Genomic DNA, 27,713 nt, shown 5'->3' on the forward strand with positions numbered 1-27,713 from the left:
AGCCAAGACTGGTTTCCAAACTTCCAATTGCTTTTTGGGTTTTAATACACTGCTGATTCTGTGTAGTTTATAGAAGTTCAAAGATTTCCTTGTTCTTTTAATAATTACCTCATAGTATAACTGTGTTGGAGGTGCTGTTGAGCACACTATGTGTAATTGTTGGCCTACATTGTTAATTTACCAGTTGAAGTTACACAAGTTACTTCAGCTCCTACAGAGCTTACAATTGTCTCTGTGAGAAAAGAGACTAATGGGTACAGATGGCAAGAGGCTTCTCTGTCACTCGACCTCATCCAGGCGAGTTGGTGTCGGATGTGGAGGACGGAGAAAGCCTGCTTGGGAGGAATGGAGAAGCAAGAGAGAACAAGAGAAAACAAAGAATTTAGATTTGTGTTAGCATTTATTAAAGAAGCATTTTGTAAGGTAATTTATAGTAATAAAGCTTACATTTGCACCTGGGACTTGTGTCTGTGGTTTGGAGAGCTGAACACAATGTTCTCAGAAAAGCTAGACAGTCATGTAGCATATTTCTCTGGAGGTGTCAGGCCCACTGATCGTTTACATCTACAACGCTGTGAAATAATGGCCTGGGAAAGTAACAGAGTAACTAAGTGGCCTGGACTTCAACACATTGATTTTGTACTCTTGAGGCTTATTTTCTCAGTGATCTGCAAAAACTTTAATTTTATTGTTACTCCCGTGTTACCAATTGTTATTAGCTTTACAAATTAGGCCGTAAGTAAAGACTGCATGCATTACTTTAGATTCAGAGCTAATCTTCAAACCACACATTAAACCTATCACTATCAAGAAACATGACAGTTATATTTCAGCCAGGGTCCCTCCCCAGGTTGGTGTTTGAATCTTGTTTGTTCATTTTCAAATTCTTTTGTTTGTTTTTAATTTTATTTAGGTTTATCTTTTATATTTTAGATATTTCTTTGTATTTGATTTTGTCTGTGTGTCAATGCCTTTCTTACATGGTCCGCCATGAGGTGGGACCACCTGCCCATTTCCACCAGGGACTACCCTCAGCTGTATAAAGGTGAGTGATTCCCACGCTTCCTAGCAGATCATCTTGATTTGCGGTAAGGAGTGGTATTTCTTGCGACTTTGCATATGTTGTTTTCATGATTTTTGACCCTCTGCGCTGTTTTTGAACTTCTCCCTTGATTAGTCTATTGGGGCTTTGTTCACCTTGGATTGCCTTTGCTGCCAATTGATTTTTGTGCACTTCACAGTGTAACAGTGCCTTTTGTGAAATCTTTCTTTTATTTTATAAAGATCCTGCATTTGCCTTTACAGTGGTATGCAAAAGTCTGTGCACCCTTGCGTAAAATGTCTCTTACTGTGAATAGTTAAATGAGCAGAAGATGAACTGCTTGACTGCAAAAGACCTTCAGGAAGATTTAGCAGACTCTGGAGTGGTGGCACACTGTTCTACTGTGCACTGACATATGAACAAATATGACCTGCGTCCTACCCACAAAATTCAGTGCCTGAAGTTTACAAATGAACATCTAAAAAAGCCTAATGAGTTTTGAAAACAAGTCCTGTGGACTGATGAAAACAAAATAGACCGTTTTTAGTCACAATGTGCAAAGGTATGTTTGTAGAAATTCTGAATACCAGGAAAAGAAGACCTCTCCAACTATCAAGCATGGGGTGGATTGATCATGCTTTGGGCTTGTGTTGCAGCCAGTAGCACAGGGAACATATACATTGGTAGATAGGAGAATGGGTTCAAATAAATACCTGAAAATTCTGAAAGCAACCATCACACCACTGGTAAAAAAGCTGTAATTGAAAAAAACATAGGTCCTACAACAAGATAATGATATGAAACACACCTCAAAATCTACAATGGAATACCTCAAAAGGCATGAGGGGACTTACTTGGCCATAGCCCTCAAAGTCCCTTTTCCTAAACATCATTGAAAATCTGTAGATAGATTTCAAAAGAGTAGTGCATGCAAGACAGCCCAAGAATCTTGCAGAATTAGAAGGCTTTTGCTAGGACAAATAGGCAAAAATACCCCTAGCAAGAACTGAGAGACTCTTAGCAAGCTACAAAAAGCATTTACAAGCTGCTATACTTGCCAAAGGGAGTGGAGCTAAGTACTGACCATGTTGGGTGCCTAAACGTTTGCTTCAGGCCGTTTTCATTTTTTGGTATTTTAGACCTGTGAATGATTGAAATGAAAATATAATCTTGCTTAAAATATTAAAGAAATATATCACTGGTGAGGAAGGCAGGCTCTATTGTAGGCACGGAGCTGGACAGTTTGACATCCGTGGCAGAGCGACAGGCGCTGAGCTGGCTCCTGTCAATCATGGAGAATCCACGGCATCCACTGAACAGTATCCTCTCCAGACAGAGAAGCAGCTTCAGCGACAGACTGCTGTCACTGTCCTGCTCCACTGGCAGACTGAGGAGATCGTTCCTCCCCCACATTATGCGACCCTTCAATTCCACCCGGAGGGGTAAACGTTAACATTATACAAAGTTATTGTCCGTTATATCTGCATTTTTATCACTCTTTAATTTAATATTGTTTTTAATCAGTATGCTGCTGCTGGAGTATGTGAATTTCCCCTTGGGATTAATAAAGTATCTATCTATCTATCTTTAACGTTATACCTTTTGGTGATCTGTTCATCTTCTGCTCGCTTAACTAGTCAAAGTAACAGACATTTTAAGCAAGGGTGCCCAAACATTGCAAGCCTCTATATACTGTGTCTAGTAAGGTTTTGATGGTAAATCTCCTCTAGTGGACATTTTTGTTAAGTGTTTTTGAAATTCTTTGGTGTTTCAGAACTCTAAGTTCATAGCACACAAGTTAGATCTTTCACATCACTGCAAGATGCTGAAAAGTTAATATAATTGTAGCAGTGCTACTATCAGTAAGAACTGCATCTCCCAGCAGTCCATGCAGGGGCTGTTGGGGTCAAAGGTGGTCAAATGAGGTTAAAAGGAGGGCAGGTGGCCAAAATAAGGAAAGAGTTGTTTTGTTGTTGTACGTGGTGTGTTGCATTTATCTGTCGGACTGCCTGCTGTTAATTCAGCCATATTTAATCATTGTGTCCTGGAGTGTATTTGTTTGTTGGGGTCTGGATCGTCTGTCTACCTGTGTACTGAGGATTGTGTTTGGATTCATTGGCTTTCCCGGAAGAAAAGGAGTGCTCCTGAACCATCCATCGGACTTCATCCTTTCAGCAACTACCGGTAGGACTGTGTTTTCCCTTCCCTTTCAACATACAGATCTCTGGATTTAATCTCGTCACCTCTCATTTCATCCAGTTTGGTTTTTCCATGGACTTTGCTGTGTAGTGTTTGTGTTTATATGTTAATTGTAATATCGCCGAAGGGGTCAGGGGTGGTATTATTGTTTTCATTTAGTTAATTTAATTTTATTATATTCTTAATTGTTTAATGTTCCCAGTGTGCTTTATTTGGTCTTTGTTGTGAGTGTGTGTGGATCGATCCAAGGCTGGGGGTGTCCCTGGGATAAATAAATCACCGTCACATTGACGGTGTGAATCTTAGCGGTCCCTGACCGCTACACAGTGGTACCTCTGGTCACGACAGTAATTCGTTCCAAAACTCTGGATGCGATCCCAACATAATTTCCCCATAAGATTATATATAAATACAATTAATCCGTTCCAGACCGTACGAACTGTATGTAAATATATATACTTTTTTAAGCACAAAAGTAGTTAATTATACCATAGAATGCACAGTGTAATAGTAAACTAAATGTAAAAACATTGAATAACACTGAGAAAAACTTGAACAACAGAGAAAACTAACATTGTAAGAGTTTGCGCTAGACCCTTACAAACCGCTCACTGTAAACACTTTTTTTTAATGAGTTTTAAGCACAGGGGAAAAAATTAAATGCGACTTCTCTTACGAAACTTTTCAAACCATCCTCTACTAGCTTTAAATTCCTCACCTTTGCCACTCAAAGAAGGATTTTTTTTCAGCAAATCGCCATGAATCCTGGATTTCTTGCATATGATCGCCCCGCTTACACTATCCCTTGCAAGTTGCTTCTTGTTCAACCAGACTAACAACAGTTTTTCCACATCTTCCAGCACTTGAGGCCTCTGCTTGGTTAACATTGTAACTCTTTTTGGAACATCAGCTGCTTTGTTAAGCCCTGTATACGCAAACAAAAGAAAATGGGAAACGGAGAATGGGAAACCATTGGCGCGTACGAACGTGCGTAGGGAAACTGGCTGCCAGTGTTTTTGTTCGCCACCAGAGCATGTGGTCGTGAACAGATGCAAAATTTTGGCAAACTTTTTGATTGTAACCCAATATGTACGTGTTCAGAAATGTTTGTGACCAGAGGTTCTACTGTACATACTTTCATCTTTAGCTGTCTAGCTTTTTGCAACACACACTTTTTAGGATTACCAAAAAAAGACATAAGCTTGCTGCAATTTGTCCAAATGCAGCTGCAAGAATTTGAACTAAAAAAGGCAAAATCCAAGCGCATTACACCAGCCTAAGCATCATTATGCTGGCTATCAGTATCCTGCAATATTTTTTTTTAAATACAGGGTGGCGCAGGGAAACGGGAAATTTTGGAACTGGGTGTTGGCGACCCTGGGGCGATGTCAGTTTTTTTGGACCAATGAGACCTTGTTTAGAACCCCTTGCCATTAGTTATAATGGAGCAGTGGAGTGGTGCACAATGAGTGTTTGTTGTCAAAGCCTTTTATAAGAATGGTGATAGTGTGTGTGCTGCACAAAGGGAATTTTGGCATCATTGCCAGTTAGGATGTCATGATCGTATCTCGTCTGCTAATGCGAGTTCATTCTTCAAAAAAGAAGTCCCCAGGTGGAGCCACTTTGCATACTGCCCGACAATCCATGGCAGCTCTTCAACGATTATTTGGAAGGCATGTCATTTTACATAACAGTGACATTCCATGGCATCTGAGATCTCCAGATCTAACGGTTTGTGATATTTTCTTTTGGGAAGGTCTTAAAAGCCAAGTGTACCGCACACGTCCTGCAACCATTGCTAAACTAAAAAGGAGGATTGAAGAGGAATTCTCTGGCATTCTACTTGACATGTTCTATTGAGCAATGCAGAATTTTCACAACAGGCTGCCAGAATGTGTACGGAGGAGTGGACAACACCTTCATGATTTTTTTCTTCAAAACTTAAAATGAATATTGATTACCATGATTAATTGCATATCCTGTACAATACATTTCATCATTAAATGTATTGTGTAATGTGTTTATTCGTGCACTGGATGTCAATTGAAAACTTCCATTTCCCTGCGCCACCCTGTACCTTTAATTATATATAAATATTTAAACAATCTAGCTCCTACTTACATTTTGGACTGTTTGTTCCTCCTACATTTATAACTGCAATCTTTGATCCTCTAACACCAGCTTGCTGAGTATTCTAAGAATGAAACATTCAAAAACTGCTAAGGTGGTATTCTCTTTCCATGCAACACAAATTTGCAATACTCTACCATCAGAGAAACACCAGAGGCCTCTCTGGCCTCTCTGTATGAATGGTGCGTATGTACAAAAATGTTGCGTAAGCCCGTTTCCACGCTCAAATCGCGATGTATAAAACCTAAACTTGGCATAATGCCACACACATTTTCACAGTAGCTCAAACCCTGGCGTATGCAAGTTCTCCACTCGGTTTTGCAAACTGGTGGCACCCAGCGTCAAAGCAGTGCTACTGTTCCAGTGTGGTTTCCATTTCTTTTTCAGATCCACATCCCTGATGCGGCTTTATAAATACACTGAAATTAACTGCATATTGTTTATTATGTAAAAGGCGCCATATAGCGCCCGACCCGGCACAGACTCAGGCAGAGGCACGTACTTAAATAAATGCTTTTTTATTTATCTTCAGCCGTGGGGCACGCCTTCCCCATGTCCCACAGGCCCAACACAGTCCCAAAATACACTCACAATTAACGCTATCCACCTCAGCACCACCACTCCTCCTCAGGCTTCGTCCTCCTTCCTCCCAACTCTGGCTCTCTGAGTGGTGGTGGCTGGCCCTTTTTATATCCCACCCGGAAGCCGTCCAGGTGCTTGGCCACCTGGTCCTAATTGCCCTTCCGGGTGGGCTGAAGGTATGACCAGCCAGGCTGCTGACTCCACGCAGCTCCCCCTGGCGGCCCTCCGAGCCCCCAACCAGGCTGAGGAGGACTCCATCTCCCCTGGAGCCATACGCTGGGTTGGGGAATCATTGGCTGCCAGGGAGGCTGCCACCAAGCGTCCCGGGGGAGGTATTGAACAGTCCATGGCTGCTCCCCCGGAACAGATGTAGCAGAGGCGTCCCTGCCGGGCATGGGACCCGGCTGTCCTTTACAATTAGTTTAAGGCATCTGATTGTAATTAACCTGTAACAATATAATGGTCCACGGAATGGCCAAACTATTCCAAATACCATAGGTGCTTTAGCGTTGTTACTCTCACTGCACCACTCGGAGCAGCTGATTGGAAAGAGAATTATCAGTATACATCATTAAGCACACGCTGCCTCAGCCATTTGCTATTTGAACTGCTCTTATCCAACAAACGCTTCAGAGCCTTTCCTGTACGGACCTCGCGGTTCAGAAACAGTTTCATCCCAAGAACTATAAACGCACTCAATCAATCCATCAAGTGCTCCTTATAGAACTGTTTGTACTTACAAGCACAATTACCTCACTGTTATATTGCACAACTTGTGCCACATTATAAAGCACATATTTACATATGATGACAATATCATTTTTAAGATGAAATGCAGCAAAATGTTTATTACATTATACATATAAAATGTTAACATCATTTAAATAATCTATATTGTTAATAATTAAACATGTGAGGACACAGTGTCCTGGAGCTTGTGACGAGCTGGCGCCCTGATTAGACAGATAGATAGATAGATACTTTATTAATCCCAAGGGGAAATTCACATACTCCAGCAGCAGCATACTGATAAAGAACAATATTAAATTAATGAGTGATAACAATGCAGGTATAACAGACAGACAATGACTTTGTATAATTTTAATGTTTACCCCCCCGGGTGGAATCGAAGAGTCGCATAGTGTGGGGGAGGAACGATCTTCTCAGTCTGTCAGTGGAGCAGGACAGTGACAGCAGTCTGTCGCTGAAGTTGCTCCTCTGTCTTGAGATGACACTGTTCAGTGGATGCAGTGGATTCTCCATGATTGACAGGAGCCTGCTCAGTGCCTGTTGCTCTGCCACAGATGTCAAACTGTCCAGCTCCGTGCCTACAATAGAGCCTGCCTTCCTCACCAGTTTGTCGAGGCGTGAGGTGTCCTTCTTTATGCTGCCTCCCCAGCACACCACCGCGTAGAAGAGATTATTCCTGCCTCGCGCTGTATTCTTGCAGGGGCTGGCGAGACACTGCGGAAAGACAGATGGATAGAATAATTAAACATGTACTATGAAGATACTGTATTTCAATGTTCCTTAAAGGTTTTGAAGAATTGGCGTTACAGATGACTTAACATCTATTACAGAGCTGATTGTGTGGCGATTGGTTACTTGGAGAAAGAAAAGGAAGGACAGGAATTGGAGGTTAATACGTTTGAAAGAGACAGTACTGCTGCAATAAATTATTTCATCGAAGGTCGCGCAGCAAGCATCTTGCGGGAGGCAGGAACAATCTGTGGACGAGGCTCCTGCTTGTCACTATCACTGCGCCACCGTGTTCCCATGTTTAATAACATGCTTTAACTCCTATCATCATGAAAATGATATCACGTATACATCTCAGTACAGTGGAACCTCGGTTTGTGAGTAACTTGGTTTACTAGTGTTTTGCAAGACGACCTAATATTTTAAAAAAATTTGGACTTGATAAACAAGCGATGTCTTGCAAAACGAGTAGTATGTATACGCTTTGTCTGCTGAGCGTCATGTGATCACAACTGAGCTGATGGTTCTTCTCTCTCGCTGCGGGATTGTCAGCAATCGTCTCCTATTCTCCGTCTGAGTCGGCGTGCCTCACTCATATAATCAACATGTGTACGAGTGTATACTGTTTACTACAGCATTGTGACTGTGTGTGTGTGCGCGCTTTATTCAGCTTGAAACAGCAACATCGGGGTTATTTATTGTAGCGGGATCTGCCACTCTCCTATACACAGACACAGCAGTTAGGCAGGGTCATGGCCAAGTAGTTGTGTGCTCTGCGCATTTATAATGTTCCTTGTATCACCAGCAGGCGCTTATAGCATGTCCGCGATCTTTTCGGATTCGCTTTTACGGCGAACTGCTACAGCACTGGGAAACTGCGATTGCTTTGGGACGATCTTCCGCGTGTTGTCCCGTTGGGTGGAATCCCACAAGAGTTTAGAAACTCACTCACACCAGCCATGATTCTTTTCAAAGGTAAAATGCAGGTTAATTTGTTCTATGAATTTTTACTTAATATTTTGTATTAATCATTTTTATATGAATATTTTTGGGTTGTGGAACGAATCATCTGAGTTTCCATTATTTCTTATGGAAAAATTCACTTTGATATACGAGTGCTTTGGACTGCGAGCACGTTTCCGGAAAGAATTATGCTCGCAAACCGAGGTTCCACTGAATTTTAATTATTCAAAGAGCTGTAATATTATGAATGTAATGGATTCTGTGTCCTGTCGGAGGAAGAGAAAGCCCGTTTAAGAAGCACATAGTGATTCACATACACACACAGCACATAGAAGAACATATAGAATACAAAGCATTTAACGTGCTACTTTAGTTACGATGGTATTTGAGAAACTAGTAAATGATTTTAAGATGCAGTTTATGATGTTGTACTTTAATGACAAACTACATGATTAAAGTAGAAATTTTGAGATCAAAGTTGACATTTTTTGCTTTTTTCCTCCACTGTGTGCCTATTTTTTTTTCTTTGTAACCTAATAAGCTTTCATATGACACTCAGACGGTGGGCTACGACTCGCCTTTTCACAATGACTTTGATATCTGACCGCTTCTTTTTATTTTGGGCACTGTGCAACTTTGTGAACTTGAACTTTTGAGTTTCTCCGACACTATGTCACTCGATCAACTTCCTTTTGTTGATTATATCACTGTTTAAACCAACAAATAGTAAGTTTTTCCTTGCCTCCACTTGGTATTCGCTGAAATTCTTCTATTTTCCCCTGTGCTTTTGCCGGTCTTTTCACAGAAGGCTGAGTTTAAGGGCTATTTATATTGATTTGCATATTCAAAGAGGCGTAATTCTGGGAGGAGTTGGTGCGGGACAGTAGGCGCGTGCATGTGTGTTACTTTTCACACTGACCGGGATTTATGTAGCGGAAGAACGTGGAAGTTGGCATTCTGGATTTTGTTGTGCATACGCACATTTCCGCTTTTGTCCATACGCTATGTTATCGTGTGAATTCTACACACGGCGTTATATTTGAGGCCCCAGGTCAGTACAGCTGAACATTTCAGAAAACAACTACACACACACCGCATTGATCCAGATTTTTTTTAACCTTTGTAAATTTAGTAGCATCACTAACATTCCTTTATACTTTGGATAGAAACTGATAAAAACCAATTTTATGTGTTGTTTTATAGGCTACTGATACTAATCAGTACTTTTATGTCTTTTCTTTTTCTTCTGTTACTTGGGGGTGGGGCTATGCTGGGAAGGTGAACAGAGTGCCACATGAGTATCCATTTATGGACTGTAGAATGCCTGGGGGACCGGGTGCTCTTTTGGCCTTGGAACCCAACAGGTTTATTTTCTTCAATATCCCACAAAATGAAGATTTTCCTGTCCTCTCTGGCCACCTGACTATAATTTTTAATGAAGCTGGACACTATGATTCTCTAGTGTAATAAATGACTTTTCTTTAGGTTACATTTTTCTTTTGTAACCGTGTTTAGCTATTATAATTACAAAGTATTTTGAGGAAAATGTGCTACATGATTAGGAAAGGCACACACCTTTATATATAAGGTCTCACAGATGGCATGTGCATCAGAACCGAAAACAGTCCATGAGGTTAAAGAAAATGCTGGCAAACTTTAGAGACAGGATTGTTTTGAGGAATACAGATCTAGGGAAGGCTGCAAAAAATTTCTGCAGCATTAAAGGTTCCCAAGAGCACAGTGGCTTCCATAATTCCTAAATGGAAGAAGTCTGGAACAACTACAAATGTTAGTAGAGCTGGCTGCACATCCAAACTAGGCTTTAGTAAAAGAGGTGATCACGAACCTGATGATCACTCTGGGTTAACTCCAGCGAACCTATGTAGAGATGGAGGAAGCTTCCAGAAGAACAACCACCACAGCAACACTCCACTAATCTGAGCTTTATGGTAGATGGCCAGATGACACATAAAAACCCACTTGGAATTTTCAAAAAGGCACTTAAAAGACTCTCTAATTATAAAAAACAAGATTCTCTGGTCTGATGAAGCTAAAGTGTCACATCTGGAGAAGATCAAGCAATACTCATCACCATTCCATGCTTGACTTCTCACTCTATACAACTCTAAGCAACCGACACGCAGGTAAACAGACTTGAGCTAAGAAAACTGTGCGGCGGTGGGGGGATGTGATAGTAGGCTGCTTGCTGCTTATCGACACATTTACAGGACAAAAGACGCTGATGGAGAGGTGTGAAGCGATTTAAGGTGGGACAGATCTACAAGTTTTTTCATAGGCTCTGGTAATTCTAGTGTTAAGAGACTTAGTAACCTAAGAGATTGCAAAATGTTAGGGAAAAAAGAACATCCATATGCAAATGTACAGTACATATGGCATCATATTTTGGGTTTTAAATATTGTATGTAAAATTATATAGCCATTTGAGCCTGTCTAACAGAAAACCAATATACAAGAAGGAACTGAAATAAATTGAACTCAGTTACCGTTCTCTAGATTAGTTTACTAATTCTTTTTTACCTGTGTGATCATTCTCACTGAATTATTATTTTGACCTAAGTTACTTCTAGAACAGTGTTGTTTGGATTATTTTTAATAGTATTATTCTACAAAATGAATAATTCATGAAACTACTGTGCATGAAAATAAAGTAATTTACACGAGACAAATCAGGAATGACAGGTTGGCCATGGCCATGGTTAGAGCTGTACAATTTAACAGCATCAGAAGCACAGCTTACCACCTGAAGATATACTCTGCTTTCCATTATTTTACTTTTCACAAAAATAAAACACTTTTATACTTACAATTAACATTTTATGTTTAATAAACAAAGAGCCCTTTGCCCCCTATTTGAAATAAAGAAGCAAACAGACTTGTACTTTACGTGCACAGTTCACACAGCAAGTCTATGGCTACCCAAAGAAAGAAAAAAAAAAAAAAAGTATTTTACACAGGTAATGCATCTATGGACATAAATACAGAGGGAGAAAAATGATGGCTAATTAGACAAACAAAAACAAGCTTTAACAAAAATCCCATTCAGATGTGTTGTTTCTAAGACAAATTACCTCAGACTGGCTAATTACAGAAACACAAGGAATCTGAATGTACCCGATTTGACAAGCAATACACATTAGAAATAGCACAACAGGTACAGATATATCAATTCTTTACCTGCACATAGAATGAAATATACATGCATTATACTAGAGACATAAATTAAAACTTTAAAAAAATGGATATACAGTAATCTCTCCTCCATCGCGGGGGTTGCGTTCCAGAGCCACCCGCGAAATAAGAAAATCCGCGAAGTAGAAACCATATGTTTATATGGTTATTTTTATATGGTCATGCTTGGGTCACAGATTTGCGCAGAAACACAGGAGGTTGTAGAGAGACAGGAACGTTATTCAAACACTGCAAACATTTGTCTCTTTTTCAAAAGTTTAAACTGTGCTCCATGACAAGACAGAGATGACAGTTCTGTCTCACAATTAAAAGAATGCAAACATATCTTCCTCTTCAAAGGAGTGCGTGTCAGGAGCACAGAATGTCACATAGATAGAGAAAACAATCTCTAGCAAACAAATCAATAGGGCTGTTTGGCTTTTAAGTATGCGAAGCACCGCGGCACAAAGCTGTTGAAGGCGGCAGCTCACACCCCCTCCGTCAGGAGCAGGGAGAGAGAGAGAGAGAGATAGAGAGATAGAGAGAGACAGAGTTTGTTTCTCAGTCAAAAATCAATACGTGCCCTTCGAGCTTTTAAGTATGCGAAGCACCGTGCAGCATGTCGTTTCAGGAAGCAGCTGCACAAAAGATAGCAACGTGAAGATAATCTTTCAGCATTTTTAGACGAGCGTCCGTATCGTCTAGGTGTGCGAACAGCCCCCCTGCTCAATCCCCATACGTCAGGATCAGAGAAAGTCAGCGCAAGAGAGAGAGAAAAGTAAGCAATCTAGCTTCTCAGCCATCTGCCAAAGCGTCCCTTGTATGAAATCAACTGGGCAAACCAACTGAGGAAGCATGTACCAGAAATTAAAAGACCCATTGTCCGCAGAAATCCGCGAACCAGCAAAAAATCCGCGATATGTATTTAAATATGCTTACATATAAAATCTGCGATGGAGTGAAGCCACGAAAGGCGAAGCGCGATATAGCGAGGGATCACTGTAATTTCCAAGGTAATAAATAAAGACAAATATAACAACATTTAGAGTACTTATAGCTGATTGCAGACACTAAGGTAATTTTTGACTGACTAACTTGTGAATTGCTCAATTTTTATTTGCAAAAGAAAATGTTTGCTTATGTTCAAGAAACTTGTAAACTTGTACATTTCCTTTCATTTTAGTATATTTAAAATTTTGATCCTGTTTGAAGCGAAAAAAGGCAAATGAGAACAAGTGGCTGTCAAAAAATAAATTATTTAGTGCAAATTCTGGCTTGCTTTTCATAGGCTAATGGATATTTTAACTTCTACATATACAACAATTTCAGAAGTATCCTCCTTCCTTCCGGATCTACCTATTTTTTCATTAGGTCCTGTCAACTGTCACTTTCTCTCAGTGTCAGCTGCTAGACTGCTCAGTCTCCTTTCTTGATGGCTGTTTTGTCCTTTCTATAAACAAGCCTAAATGGCGGAATAATAACTCAGTACTCTCCATTTTCCCCTCTTCTGCTGCAGACATGTGAATTAACAATTCCAATATAACTTTCACTATATTTTAAGAATGGTATTCAGTGTTTATTGGTGCAAAAAAAAAAAAAAGGCTAAATGGATTCAACGTCTTAGCTATCAAGATTAAAAGTCACAAATAAGTGAGAATCATATAAATACTTACTAGCTGGTGTTCAGCTAAAAACTGCATAGGCACAAATGAATTACAACCACTCTAGGATAAGTTCTGAATATGTTTATTTATGCACAAACCAGTATACATTCTTTTTATTCCAAACCAATGGCATTATACAAGATCCTACCCTAACAGAACAATATACATGATTTAAAAATGATCTTGCTAGAGAAGGAAAAACCTGATACAGTAAACCTACATTCTTTCTTTATCAATGAGGCTATATCTGACAATAAAGTTGTAATAAATAATTCCATACAATTGTCTTTTACATTTAGAAAATCTACAATCATTTTAAGGTTACTGTTTTCAACTTGTAGAATTCTGTCAGCACTGATGAATTTTAATCACAAGAACATGAACAAGATCATACTCATCATGACACTTACATGGTTAATTCTGAAAAAGAGGTAAATGCTCAAAATACTCTGATTTTGATGTAGTTTTCAAAAACCTTATTTATCCACTTTATTTTACATTTTTCAAATGATTCATACACAAGTAAATTTCCAGAAAATGTCTCTGATTTCAGTAAGTTGCTTTTGTTGGGATAAAGGCTTTTCAAGTGAAATGCTGACGTGTTTTATCATTCACTGGTAACAGATGTTACGGAAGAACAGACTGTATATAGAGATATTTAAGCTGTCAAGATTTCATTCATGTGCTCTTTTTCATCAGATGTTCTAAATCTGGTCAAATCTGTCAAAAAGTAATGCTAATGCCAATTAACTATGATAGACCTTCAAGCCTACTACTTATTTTTCAGGGTTGTTCTATATTTCCAGGAACATTAAAAACTATCATAAATCTTCAAGCTTGCATATTAGACTCTGGAAACCCTTTAATCAACTAAACACAAAGAACTTCACAAGAAGCTTAAAATATACCTTTATCATAATTATAGTAAAGTCTGTGGCATGGAATTGTGACTGAAAAACAGGCTTTTATAAAAAAAAAAAAAAATATATATATATAAAGCATGTGTGTAAGCACAATTAACACATGGAAACTACATTTGGAGAAGTTCAATACCATCAAATGATTAAAAAGTGTGATACTATGGTTCATGGTTCTGAAACAATAACATGATAAGCATAAACTGATGAATAAGACTACTTCTTTTCAACCACAGAATGTTAGAGTTAAAATTGCTATTCAAATAATGGGCAAAAATTGTAAACAACTGCCTTTATATATGATTTTTTATTCTGGACTATAAATATGAGAAAATAAAAAATAAAACATTTTCATTTTTATCTGGTTATATATTTGTGTTTTCATATTTCATTATAACTCTGTGATTGGCATGAGGAAGTAATCAGTATATAGATGTTAATGAGATTATCCAGTTCTAAACAGTTATAATTTATTCAATTGCTCTTCAAGTGTTTTCTATCAAGTACCCCTAGCTGTTTTAAACAAAACATTTTAGCATTTTTAAATAACATAATTTCCATACTGACAAAACAGCCAAGATCAAGCTACTTTAACACTTCAGAGTTCTACAATATTACATCTCACACATTTCACCTGCAGAGTTTTCCTGCAATTGAAAGATCTTCAGATGCACGTTTTATTTAGCTGACAGTACATGGGTCGTCATTACTTGGTTTGATCTCGCCCTCAAGCAAAGCATTCATCACTGCCTTTGTCAAATAGCTTGAAGTTCCTCTTTTCCCCAGCGGAGCTGTATTGTATAATGAAGTCATATCATCCTAGGCAACAAACAGTTCAGATTTTAATATTTTATTTAACACTTGATAAACAGCTGCTTGGTCTATGCAAGATCTATTAATTACCACATAGTTACAGTGGTGTGAAAAACTATTTGCCCCCTTCCTGATTTCTTATTCTTTTGCATGTTTGTCACACAAAATGTTTCTGATCATCAAACACATTTAACCATTAGTCAAATATAACACAAGTAAACACAAAATGCAGTTTTTAAATGATGGTTTTTATTATTTAGGGAGAAAAAAAATCCAAACCTACATGGCCCTGTGTGAAAAAGTAATTGCCCCCTTGTTAAAAAATAACCTAACTGTGGTGTATCACACCTGAGTTCAATTTCCGTAGCCACCCCCAGGCCTGATTACTGCCACACCTGTTTCAATCAAGAAATCACTTAAATAGGAGCTGCCTGACACAGAGAAGTAGACCAAAAGCACCTCAAAAGCTAGACATCATACCAAGATCCAAAGAAATTCAGGAACAAATGAGAGCAGAAGTAATTGAGATCTATCAGTCTGGTAAAGGTTATAAAGCCATTTCTAAAGCTTTGGGACTCCAGCGAACCACAGTGAGAGCCATTATCCACAAATGGCAAAAACATGGAACAGTGGTGAACCTTCCCAGGAGTGGCCGGCCGACCAAAATTACCCCAAGAGCGCAGAGACGACTCATCTGAGAGGTCACAAAAGACCCCAGGACAATGTCTAAAGAACTGCAGGCCTCACTTGCCTCAATTAAGGTCAGTGTTCACGACTCCACCATAAGAAAGAGACTGCGCAAAAACGGCCTGCATGGCAGATTTCCAAGACGCAAACCACTGTTAAGCAAAAAGAACATTAGGGCTCGTCTCAATTTTGCTAAGAAACATCTCAATGATTGCCAAGACTTTTGGGAAAATACCTTGTGGAATGATGAGTCAAAAGTTGAACGTTTTGGAAGGCAAATGTCCCGTTACATCTGGCGTAAAAGGAACACAGCATTTCAGAAAAAGAACATCATACCAACAGTAAAATATGGTGGTGGTAGTGTGATGGTCTGGGGTTGTTTTGCTGCTTCAGGACCTGGAAGGCTTGCTGTGATAGATGGAACCATGAATTCTACTGTCTACCAAAAAATCCTGAAGGAGAATGTCCGGCCATCTGTTCGTCAACTCAAGCTGAAGCGATCTTGAGTGCTGCAACAGGACAATGACCCAAAACACACCAGCAAATCCACCTCTGAATGGCTGAAGAAAAACAAAATGAAGACTTTGGAGTGGCCTAGTCAAAGTCCTGACCTGAATCCAATTGAGATGCTATGGCATGACCTTAAAAAGGCGGTTCATGCTAGAAAACCCTCAAATAAAGCTGAATTACAACAATTTTGCAAAGATGAGTGGGCCAAAATTCCTCCAGAGCGCTGTAAAAGACTCATTGCAAGTTATCGCAAACGCTTCATTGCAGTTATTGCTGCTAAGGGTGGCCCAACCAGTTATTAGGTTCAGGGGGCAATTACTTTTTCACACAGGGCCATGTAGGTTTGGATTTTTTTTTCTCCCTAAATAATAAAAACCACCATTTACAAACTGCATTTTGTGTTTACTTGTGTTATATTTGACTAATGGTTAAATGTGTTTGATGATCAGAAACATTTTGTGTGACAAACATGCAAAAGAATAAGAAATCAGGAAGGGGGCAAATAGTTTTTCACACCACTGTATATCAAACTCATTAAATGTGAAAGAGCTACCACAGAGTGTTCTATACATTTTATAAAATTTCAATGTTTGCTTTAGGTCACAGAAAAAGAAAAAAAAAATTAAATGAGTGAAGCAAGTATACAAATTTAATCTGAAATTATGACCATGGATCTTACTGAGTACAGATTACAAGAAATGCATATAAAGAGAAATTTGGTTTTATTTTCAAGAAAGAATAGCAAGTTAATTAAAATAACACTGATACAAAATGTCTATGTGTAGACTTGATGAATCTGGAACCAGAACATTTATTGTCACACCATTGTTACCAAATAGTTGGGCAACGAAGAAAAAGAGTGGTTAACTATCTACTGCAAAAACAAGCACTACTATATTAACTCTTTGTCATTAATTTATAATTAGAGAATGTATGTTTTAATGCATAACAAAGTTGTCTTTTAGGGACAAAATAATACAAATGGACATGTGTGGGCATAGTTCAATACTGAAAGAGAAGAAGGATGTTTTAAATGAATATGACTTAAAAATGATATATGAAATTATAAACAATATGCTTATCACCTAATGTTAAGATGAACGTCACACTTAGTAAGTTAGTAGTTTTTGGCAGCCACTTGTATTTCAAGTTGTGAGGTGCATTAACACTTTAAGGAGGACTATAAACTGGCACATTGCATTATCAGAATGTAAAATGACACTTTAGCCTTCAGAAAGAAAATTCGCCATCTTACTAGATGACTTTTCTTCACTCTACATATTTCTTTAATGACCCTGTCCTGTTGCATCTTTTTTATGTCACCTAGATACTTCTCTTCAAACTTTACCAACTTCCAGCTTTACTACTGCAATTTCCTGCAACTAACATCTGATCAATTCGAGAATTCTACTGCATGGTGGATATACTTGTGATACATCACTTCTGACACTAACACTACTCCTCTGCTACACTACTTGTACTGGCTACCAATTGCTACTGGGATCAAAATGAAAATAAATTAATATTTTACTATTGTCAATATATTTTTACACTAATAATGACTGCTATACAAATTTCACTGAAATCCTGAAGGATATGTTTCAATCTGTATCATGACATTCACTATAAAGGGACTAAAAAATTACTAATAACTAAAATCACATTTATACTGCACTTGGAATTAAACACATACTAATGTGAAAACAATTAATTAATGGGCCAAGTCTTTAACCTAGACTGTGAGTCATTTATTTGAGATGCCAAAGATGTCCAAGATGTTTCACCATGCTAAAAAGCTGACTGCTGTGTAATTGATTTTCTTTTGTCTCAAGAGAAAATATTTATTGTACATTTATAAAAATGACATCTTTGAAAGGTTTGTGAGACCACAGCCTCCACTATACAAATGAATGTATCAGCAATGGGGCAATAGGCTTGATTCTAAAGAAGGTCAGAACTTACAACAAACCAAGAAGCAGCTATCTCTAGGTACAAGCGTAAATATCACTACATGTAGACTAAAAATATAAATGATTATAACCAAAACAGTATATTAGGCAAGTTATAATGTACACTCCATCCATTTTCCAACCCGCTGAATCCGAACACAGGGTCACGGGGGTCTGCTGGAGCCAATCCCAGCCAACACAGGGCACAAGGCAGGAACCAATCCCGGGCAGGGTGCCAACCCACCGCAGATAATGTACATTTTTCATTAAAATGATAACAGCTTTTAAAATGTATTTTATGTTTCTTGGCATTACGTTAATTAGCACCACTACTTATGTACTAAAAAGTTATAACTTTTTTTATTAACACATGCGCTTGTGGGAAAACAGAGTCAAATGGTGACAGAGCAACATTATCTCTTAAAAAGAAAAAAAACTTTTATGTTAAACTGCAAAACTAAAAAGAAAAGTAGGGTTTATGGACCTTCAGCCAACTTGTTCTGTTTTGCTTGCTTTTTTCCTTAATCATGGTGCACTAGAGACCATAAACAAGTTGAAAAAGGAATGCCATTAAAATCAGTTTAATTTTAGCTTCCAACAAGAAAAAGTATAATCAGTTGTCACTCCTAGGATGTTTAATTCTTTGTCAAAGACAATTACTGCTGACAGATTGTAAATAATTATGTCAACTGAGATTTAACACCGTGCATTTAAATGATGCAAGTCCATCTTGAAAGACTTGTGATAAATAGAACATGATCCTGCATCCTGTTCACACAAAACTAAGTGCTTCTAGATGTTTTGAATGTGGCCCCTTCTTATTCTTTATTTATTTTACTGCTGTAATTTCCTCAAAAACAGAAACTTGGGGGTTGTGGCATGATTGACACTCCAGCCACCATAAAAAACTTAAAGCAGCTCTGAAACAACAAACAGGAATCCTTTCTGCTTCCCACGGGAGTAGCTCTGCTGCAGTCACCCATAGGAAGATTGCTTGCATTATAAAGAGGACTCATCTTCAGTCCTGAAAGTATCAAAATTACCAGAGAGCCAATGGGGTCAGGCCTGTTAGGAATCAGAACTGGTGTGGTACTGAGGTGTCACCTGGTGCATGGCAGCACTCGGGTCCCAATTTGAGGCAGCCCATCTAGGTAGGCCCATGGAACGTCTGGTCTCTCCGGCATGATGATCATCTTCCTCTGCAGTAGGAGGATCTCTGTCAACTCCAAATTTCAGTGGTGGCACTCTCTGAGGTGCGCAGACTTGGGACTGGCCAGATCATTGTAGGTGGGTACACCTTTTATTGGTCTGATCACTCTGATGGCTGTCATACTTAAGGAGTAGCTGTTTTTGTGGCGGATCAGCTCTTTCCGATGATGTCTGATGTCACTCTTTTCAACAAACATATTATTAGACTCAGATTAAGGCACTTTCAATGCAACCACTGGCTAGCTATGAGGATTGTGTCGGTTTCCATGGGTCTGGTGACCATGGTGAAAGTGATTTCATGTTCCTCGAGGGCTGCGAGGGCTCTTAGGGCAGATAAGAAGGTGTTTATTAGAGGAATCTGTGAGCAAGTAACTCACTATCTTTGGTCTAGTGACCTATGTCCTGCTTACAGGGGAATCAAAGCATTACATACATCTGAGTCTTCCTCAGAGAGCCACAATCAGGACAGGAGATGGAGTGGTCCTTATGGATGACGCTACAATTGTGACCTGCTGGGATGGCTACTTTGAGCAGCAGTTTAAAGCTGATCCTCCAGGCTAGAATGCTGGACATCTCTGAGTCCTTGATGCTGATCCTCCAATTAGATGTGAATCACCCAGTTTCACTGAGATTATACAGCTGGTGAACCATCTGAGAGTAGGGAAGGCTGCAGGGACCTGTGGTATCTGGGCTGAACTTCTCCAGGCTGCTGGTAAAGCTGTCCTCCTTGCATTGCAATCAATCTTTGCTTCCATTTGGGAGAGAGTCATATTCCCAACTGACTGGAAGACGGGACTTGTCATTCCTATCTGGAAAGGGAAGGGTGATCGCCTGGATTGCGGCAGCTACAGTAGGATCCATGATCACTTGCTCACCTACCAGCGACTGGAGCAGTCTGGTTTTACTCCTAAGAAGTCTACCATCGACCACATCCTGGCGCTGAGGGTTCTCATGGAGCTCAAACACAAATATCAGCAGAGTCTCTTTGCAGCCTTTGTTGATTTTCACAAAGCTGCCCTGTGGAACATCGTGAGACTTTGCGGGATCCCCCAAAGTTGATGGATATCATGGCTGGCCTATACATTGGTACTGTGAGTGCTGTTCAGAGTGGAGACAGAACCTCTGCATTTTTTCCAGTTGATTCTGGGGTTCTTCAGGGGTGTGTTCTTGCTCGTTACTCGCCTCAAAGCTTGCATGGACTGGGTGAGGAGCCAGGTTGTGGGGTCCAGCAGCTGTGGGGCATCTGTTGGTGAAGAAAGATTCACTGATCTTGACTTTGCCAACGATGCTGTGATCTTCACAGAGTCAATGGAAGCTCTGATTGGGGCTCTTGAGAGACTGAACGAGGAGTCTGAGTGTCTAGGCTTGCGAGTGTCCTGGACAAAAACCAAGATCCAGGCCTGTAATGACCTCTTGGGCACAACCATCAACTGTGTGGCTGTCTGCAGAGAGAGTGTCAACCTTGTCGAGAGCTTACCTCGGCAGCGACATTCATGTCACTGGTGACTCTTCCTATGAAGTCAGAAGACAGACTGCGAGGCCATGAGGTCGCTGGAAAGGGGTGTGTGGTGCTCCTGATATATTTGCAAAAGGACAAATGTCCAAGTCTTTAGATGCCTGGTGCTTCCTGTTTTGCTAGACATGGATGCTACAGAGTGACCTAAGATGAAGACTGGACTGTCTCTCTTTGCAGAATCCTTGGGTACTGCTGGTTTGACTTTGTGTTGAAAGAGCGGTTTTACGGAGTCCCGAATGAGGCACATTACCTGCACTGTGAGAGAGTGTCAGTTATGGCACTGCGGCCATGTGGTGCATTCCCCGAGGGTGATCTGGCTCACAGGATCCTCATTGTTGGAGGCCTGGGAGGCTGGACCAGGGCAAGGGGACACCCACATAACACCTGTATGTGGCAGATAGATGGTAATTTCCGGAAGGGTGGGACTGGGCCTCGTGTCTGCCTGGGGGTGGCCAACCAGGGCACGCTCTCCAACCTGACCCGACCTGTTGGTAGCTGTTACAGCTTAATATACACTGCTCAAAAAATTAAATGAACACTTTTTTAATCAGAGTATAGCATCAAGTCAATGAAACTTCTGGAATATTGATCTGGTCAGTTAAGTAGCAGAGGGGGTTGTTAATCAGTTTCAGCTGCTTTGGTGTTAATGAAATTAACAATAGGTACACTAGAGGGGCAACAATGAGAGGACCCCCCTAAACAGGAATGGTTTAACAGGTGGAGGCCACTGACATTTTTCCCTCCTCATCTTTTCTGACTGTTTTTTCACTAGTTTAGCATTTGGCTACAGTCAGTGTCACTACTGGTAGCATGAGGCAATACCTGGACCCTATAGAGGCTGCACAGGTAGTCCAACTTTTCCATGATGGCACATCAATATGTGCCATTACCAGAAGGTTTGCTGTGTCTCCCAGCACAGTCTCATGGTCATGGAGGAGATTCCAAGAGACAGGCAGTTTACTCTAGGAGAGCTGGACAGGGCCGTAGAAGGTCTGTAACCCATCAGCAGGACCGGTATTTGCTCGTTTGGGCAAGGAGGAAAAGGATGAGCACTGCCAGAGCCCTACAAAATGACCTCCAGCAGGCCACTGGTGTGAATGTCTCTGACCAATCAGAAACAGACTTCATGAGGGTGGCCTGAGGGCCAGACATCCTCTAGTGGGCCCTGTGCTCACTGCCGGGCACCATGGAGCTCGATTGGCATTTGTCATAGAAAACCAGAATTGGCAGGTCAACCACTAATGCCCTGTGCATTTCACAGATGAGAGCAGGTTCACCCTGAGCACATGTGACAGATGTGAAAGGATAGAAGTCATGGAGAACATTATGCTATCTGTAACATCGTTCAGCATGAATGGTTTGGTGGTGGGTCAGTGATGGTCTGGGGAGGCATAACCATAGAGGGACAAACAGACCTCTACAGGCTAGACAACAGTACCTTGACTGCCATTAGGTATTGGGATGAAATCCTTGGACCCATTGTCAGACGCTATGCTGGTGCAGTGGGTCCTGGGTTCCTCCTGGTGCACGACAATGCCCGGCCTCATGTGGTGAGAGTATGCAGGCAGTTCCTGGAGGATGAAGGAATTGATACCATTGACTGGCCCCACGCTTGCCTGACCTAAATCCAATAGAACACCTCTGTGACATTATGTTTTGGTCCATCTGACGCTACCAGGTTGCACCTCAGACTTTTCAGGAGCTCAGTGATGCCCTGGTCCAGATCTGGGAGGAGATCCTCCGGGACACCATCCGCCGTATTATTAGAAGCGTGCCCCAACGTTGTCAGGCAGGCATACAAGCATGTGGGGGCCATACAAACTACTGAGTATGATTTTGAGTTGCTGCACTTAAATTTCGGCAAAATGGACTAGCTTGCCGCATCATTTTTTCACTTTGATTTTCGGGGTGTCTTTGAATTCAGCTCTCTGTAGTTTGATAATTTTAATTTCCATCAAACAATGTGGCATCCTTTCGTTCCTAACACATTACCCAGTCCATATCAGTATAGATATCCAGCAGGATTTTTTTCCCATTGACATCTGATGTGTTTTCAAAGTGTTCCTTTAATTTTTTTGAGCAGTTTACATTTGTAATACTTTAAACAATGTTGTAATTTAATTTATTTGAAGACTCTTGCGATTTTTGTTTTTCTAATTTTATTTTTTTGCATTTGATATTTGTTTGTATTTAATGATTCAATATTGACTTAATACCTAATTTGTATAATTTTAAAGAGTTATAATATGCAATATTTACAACATATATTGTTAAAATATTTGGCATAGCACATTTGTAAATGCAATACATTTTTAAATTATTATTTTTATTTACATCCCACAGTGATACTGCCTTGAAAACAATTATTACTACTTTTTATTATTCTATTTACTATCAGTAAATTTTTATACTTTATGCATGTTTACACTGGGTAATAAATGAATATTATTATTTTTTTTATAAATAACACTATTTAGATTGAAAGGACATGTGCCAAGAGGTTTCCAATAACTTTTTTGATTGCAGCACTGTGAGGATTATGTTTTTTGATTTCTCCAGTGCCTTCAATATCATCTAGCCATCCCTTGTTAAGGGGTAAGCTCAGAGATAAGCAGATTGATGAACATATGGAGTCTTGGATAATGGACTAACTCTCCAACAGACTGCAGTTTGTGAGGCTCAAGGACTGGGTCTCAGATATGGATGTAACCAACACGTTTCTCTTTAATCTGTTACACCTCAGAGTATAAATATAATACTAGGTCATATCACTTGCAGAAATTCTCAGATGATTCTGTATCGAAATAGAGGATGAAAAATAGTATAGGGGTTAGGTGGAGAACTTTGCTTTTGGTGTAGAAGGAATTGTTTGCAACATAACATCACTAAAAACAGGGAACATGTGAATGACTTTCACTGCACAAAAGACCCTCTATGTCTGGTCAGCATTCAGAAAGTGGATGTAGACGTGGTCCACTCTTACAAGTACTTGGAGTCCACATCAGTGACAGGATGGACTGGTCTTATACTATATACAGTAAGAAAGGGCAAAGCAGGCTCTTTTTCTTAAGCCACTGTGTTCCTTTAACAATGTTCACACCACTCTGTGGTGACCAGTGTGATTTTCTATACTGTAGCATGTTGGGTGGGAAACATCACTTCAAAAGGAGGCCCTCTGATAATTCCATAAATACATATTTAACAATATTTTAGCAAAAATGTGTGTTTTCCATGTTTTGAGCACAGGATATGTGGATTATGCAACACAACTAATGTAAGTTCTTTTTTCCATGAATGTTTTCCCATCATTTGCCACTGTACAGCATTGGTCACTATTGGTTTCTCTTTTATCAAAGTTTTTTCTCTCTCCATACTGCATAAGAACAAGAGATTCAACATTTTTCTCTGCATCACTACAAACTACATGGGATAAAGTAACACATAAAAAATATAATTTTTGTTTTGAGTATTCCCTTAATAATCACATTAGCAAAAGCACCTTTTTCCTATACTAAGAGAAAGAAAAAACACAAAACATATGCTAATTTTAATAATGGAAAATTAATAACCACACACAAAATTAATTTATTGGATCAGATACTGACCATGGAATTGAAAAGGCAAAGAATAAAAATGAACTACCGGATGATATCAGGACAGTTACATTCTGACTGTTAATTTATTCTGCTACTTGCCAACAGAAAAAAATAAGTGTATGAGCAAGAGTCAGTTTTTGATAAATTTATATTGAATTGTTCAATAATGCCTTTGAGCAGTCTTGTTATATACTCACCCCTTTTTCTATCCCATCTAGTCTGCTTCTGTCCTTCTGAAAGTCATTAAATGCCTCCTTAACTAGTTTATCCAGGTCCACCTTATTTTGAAACTCCAGTTCAGGGTTTCTTTCCAGGACAATGGATACAACCATCAGTAACTATAAATGGCAAGAATAGAAAATATTAAAATAAATAGTCCATTCATTGCTAGATTCCATTAAATAAAATATTAATTTTGTCAAGCTTCTTGAAGGATAATCTTTGTGAGCAGTACAAGACGACTAAGCAAAGCCACTTTTGTTTTATAATGACATTATAGATTTTATATATATATATATATATATATATATATATATATATATATATATATATATGGAAGCGAAGGTCTGTGATACGGTTTGCATATATGCAGCTGGAGATCCACAAAGGGAGAAAAAAATGAATCCTGTATCATAAAGTAGTTTTTATTCCTGAGCTTTCAGCTCCTACCAGGAGCCTTCATCAGAGGATAATGCTTAGACTTACAAGAATCAAAGGCAATATATAGCACAATTCGTTGGGGTGGTGGCGGACGATGGTGGGGGTTACAGGTTGTAACGTTTTATTTATTATGAACATGTTCTAATTAAGTTTGCGTATGCTGGGTTTATGTCCAAATGTCTGTTAATGGCTTTCCAGTAGGTTATTCAAACAGGTTTAGCAGCAAGAAAGCTGAGGGAGAATAATCTTTGTTGAAGAAGATTCCATGAGAAAGAAGACTGAACAGAAGAAAATGAGGCAAGTCTTTAACACATCTGGTAGCAACAAAAGAAGACAGAAAAAAGGCAACCTTGGACCAAAAACGAGAATGGATAGAGAGGTCTGGAGCAAGCCCTGATAGCTCACACCCACCAAATTAAGAACCACCTAGATTGGGACCTGAGTGCAGCAGGTGACACCTCAGCACCACACTGAAACAGTGTGAGGTTTTACAGTGGCTAGAGTGCCAATCCTGAAACGAATCATCATGTTTTACCTGTAAGTTGGAGGACATGCTTGCAGTGCTGGATGTAGGTTAACGTCATACCCAGTATGCAGCAACTGCAGGTCAAGGCCTTGCTCAAGAGCCCAACGGAGTAGAGTCAATTCTGGCATTTATGGGATTCAAGTGCAGAGCCCTAGCCTCAAAGCCACCACTCAGCCATGGATAGGACACTTCTAAAACAAGTGAAGAAAAGTGCCTAATGCCCCAGATTGACACACATGGCAAAACCCATAATAAATTGTTTACATAGAATGGAATATAATCTGTGTGCAAATTTTAATTGGATATTTTGAGTATTGAGGTGTTTAACACAAATAGTAATGCTTTTAAAAATAATAGATTATCGGAGAGGAGAGGTCACAGAAAGATCACATTGCCAGATAGACTGAAAAGCAAAGTATGATGTGAGGTATCTCGCAAAACTGCCTATAGGGCTAATCCTGGTTTCACAGTCTGAGATACTGATGTGTATAATTAGTGGAACAGATAATGCCATTTTATAAGCCTTAAGGTCAGATCTAAGTTGGAGGTAAAAAAAAGAAAAAAGAATGAAAAAGAAATCATAGATGGAGATGAAGGACTGAAACGTGCGAAGACCATGCTCATCAAAAATGCATCTGAGTGTGGAGATGCCTCGCTTGGATTACGTTAGGAAGGACACTAGGTTACCTCCAATAAACAGAGTTGGATTATATAAAAAACAGTATGGACACAAATCCAACTGTTTTTCCATCTTATACAAAATACTAAATGCATAAGAAATTATTGGGCCAAGGTACTAGGGTGTTGTACCGTGTTAGTAGGCAGATTAGAAAGAGGTCTGGAAGAAGCAATGGTAAAATTAACTAAAAACCAAGAAGAAGAACTGTCAATAGGTAACAGCCAGTATAAAGGCCCAGTGATATACTTCCATGTCTGGTAAAGATATTCCTCCTTTTGCTCTTTGTCTAATTAGAGTAAGATGTTTAACTGCTGGCCTTCTCTTGTTCCATATGGTAAGGGGTGCAAGTGCACTAGCATAATTAACTCGAGGAAGTACATTCGTCTTAAGGATAGTGTCCTGGGGTATCATTTATAAAACTTAACAAGTGTGAAAATAAGTGCATGCAAAGAAAACAGAAAATATGTACAGCAAAAATCAGTTTTATAAAATCTGATGTACTCACAGTTCTACGTAACTTACCCTTTATAAATCAGAATCACTTTGTAAATGTGCATTCTTGAACACACCTCGATGTTAGTCAACCTAATACATATGCAATCATGATGTTGCTGCATGGCTGGTAGAACAACTATTCTCCTGACGCATCAAGACCCCTCCACCTGCATTCAAGAGCACCTGCCTGCACTCTGCAACAGAGCGCACAACATCATGCATGGTATTATACCACCTCTCTTCTGCAAAGGCGCAAGGTGCCAGCACCAGTAGTTGCCAGTATCTGATACAATGAATAGTATAGAACATATGAAAAACTGAGGGTTCAGTTACCTTACCATCAACCCTGCCACCATGTACAGTACCATTGCATCTGCCAAAGCTAGTCTGCACAAAATAAATTAATCATGGCTTGACCCAGGCCATGGAATTATTGTATTTGTCAGTCTCATTTTGGTATCACATATGATTGCATTAATGGAATGTAAAAGCTATTTAGGTTGAACCGGATACTGCTGCAAATTTCCTTTTTATGTTGGCAAAAACACGTTATGTTTTGAGTATGTACACCCATGCCATTTGAAAAACAGATGTAGCACCTTCACAGTCAGCTAATGGCTTTCAGCAAAGTGGGCATGATGGAGTGAAGCCTTGCTGAAATATTCCTAACTCGGCCAGTTCCCTGAGAAGTGACAACAGGTAGGCTATATAAACTGACAAAAAACTAAAAAAGGTCTTCAGTGTAAATGAGCAGCACTGGACCTCTTAAGAGGGAAATGAAATATAGCATGTACATCATATTCAGAACTTTTGAGATGTAATATGTTTGTCACATTAACATTTATTATAATAATGGCTTATTGAAATAAATTATCATATAATTCACATAAATGAGTCATTGCTGTAAT

General features: G+C 39.4%; 1 protein-coding gene across 3 annotated transcripts in view; it reads right to left on the reverse strand.

Annotated features, from left to right (window-relative positions):
• Nucleotides 1-13,314: 13,314 nt before the first annotated feature.
• Nucleotides 13,315-27,713, reverse strand: part of phkb (phosphorylase kinase, beta) — a 190,984-nt gene continuing 176,585 nt past the window's right edge. For all 3 annotated transcript variants that reach the window (XM_028809644.2, XM_028809645.2, XM_028809646.2), the window contains 2 exons: nt 24,643-24,783; nt 13,315-14,984 (listed from right to left, as the gene is read on the reverse strand). In XM_028809644.2, the coding sequence (XP_028665477.1) occupies nt 14,847-14,984; nt 24,643-24,783 (279 nt within the window). In that variant the 3' untranslated portion in view covers nt 13,315-14,846. The remainder of the gene's footprint in view (nt 14,985-24,642; nt 24,784-27,713) is intronic.

This window comes from Erpetoichthys calabaricus, chromosome 9 (genome assembly GCF_900747795.2).
Source record: "Erpetoichthys calabaricus chromosome 9, fErpCal1.3, whole genome shotgun sequence".
Taxonomy (NCBI): domain Eukaryota; kingdom Metazoa; phylum Chordata; class Cladistia; order Polypteriformes; family Polypteridae; genus Erpetoichthys; species Erpetoichthys calabaricus.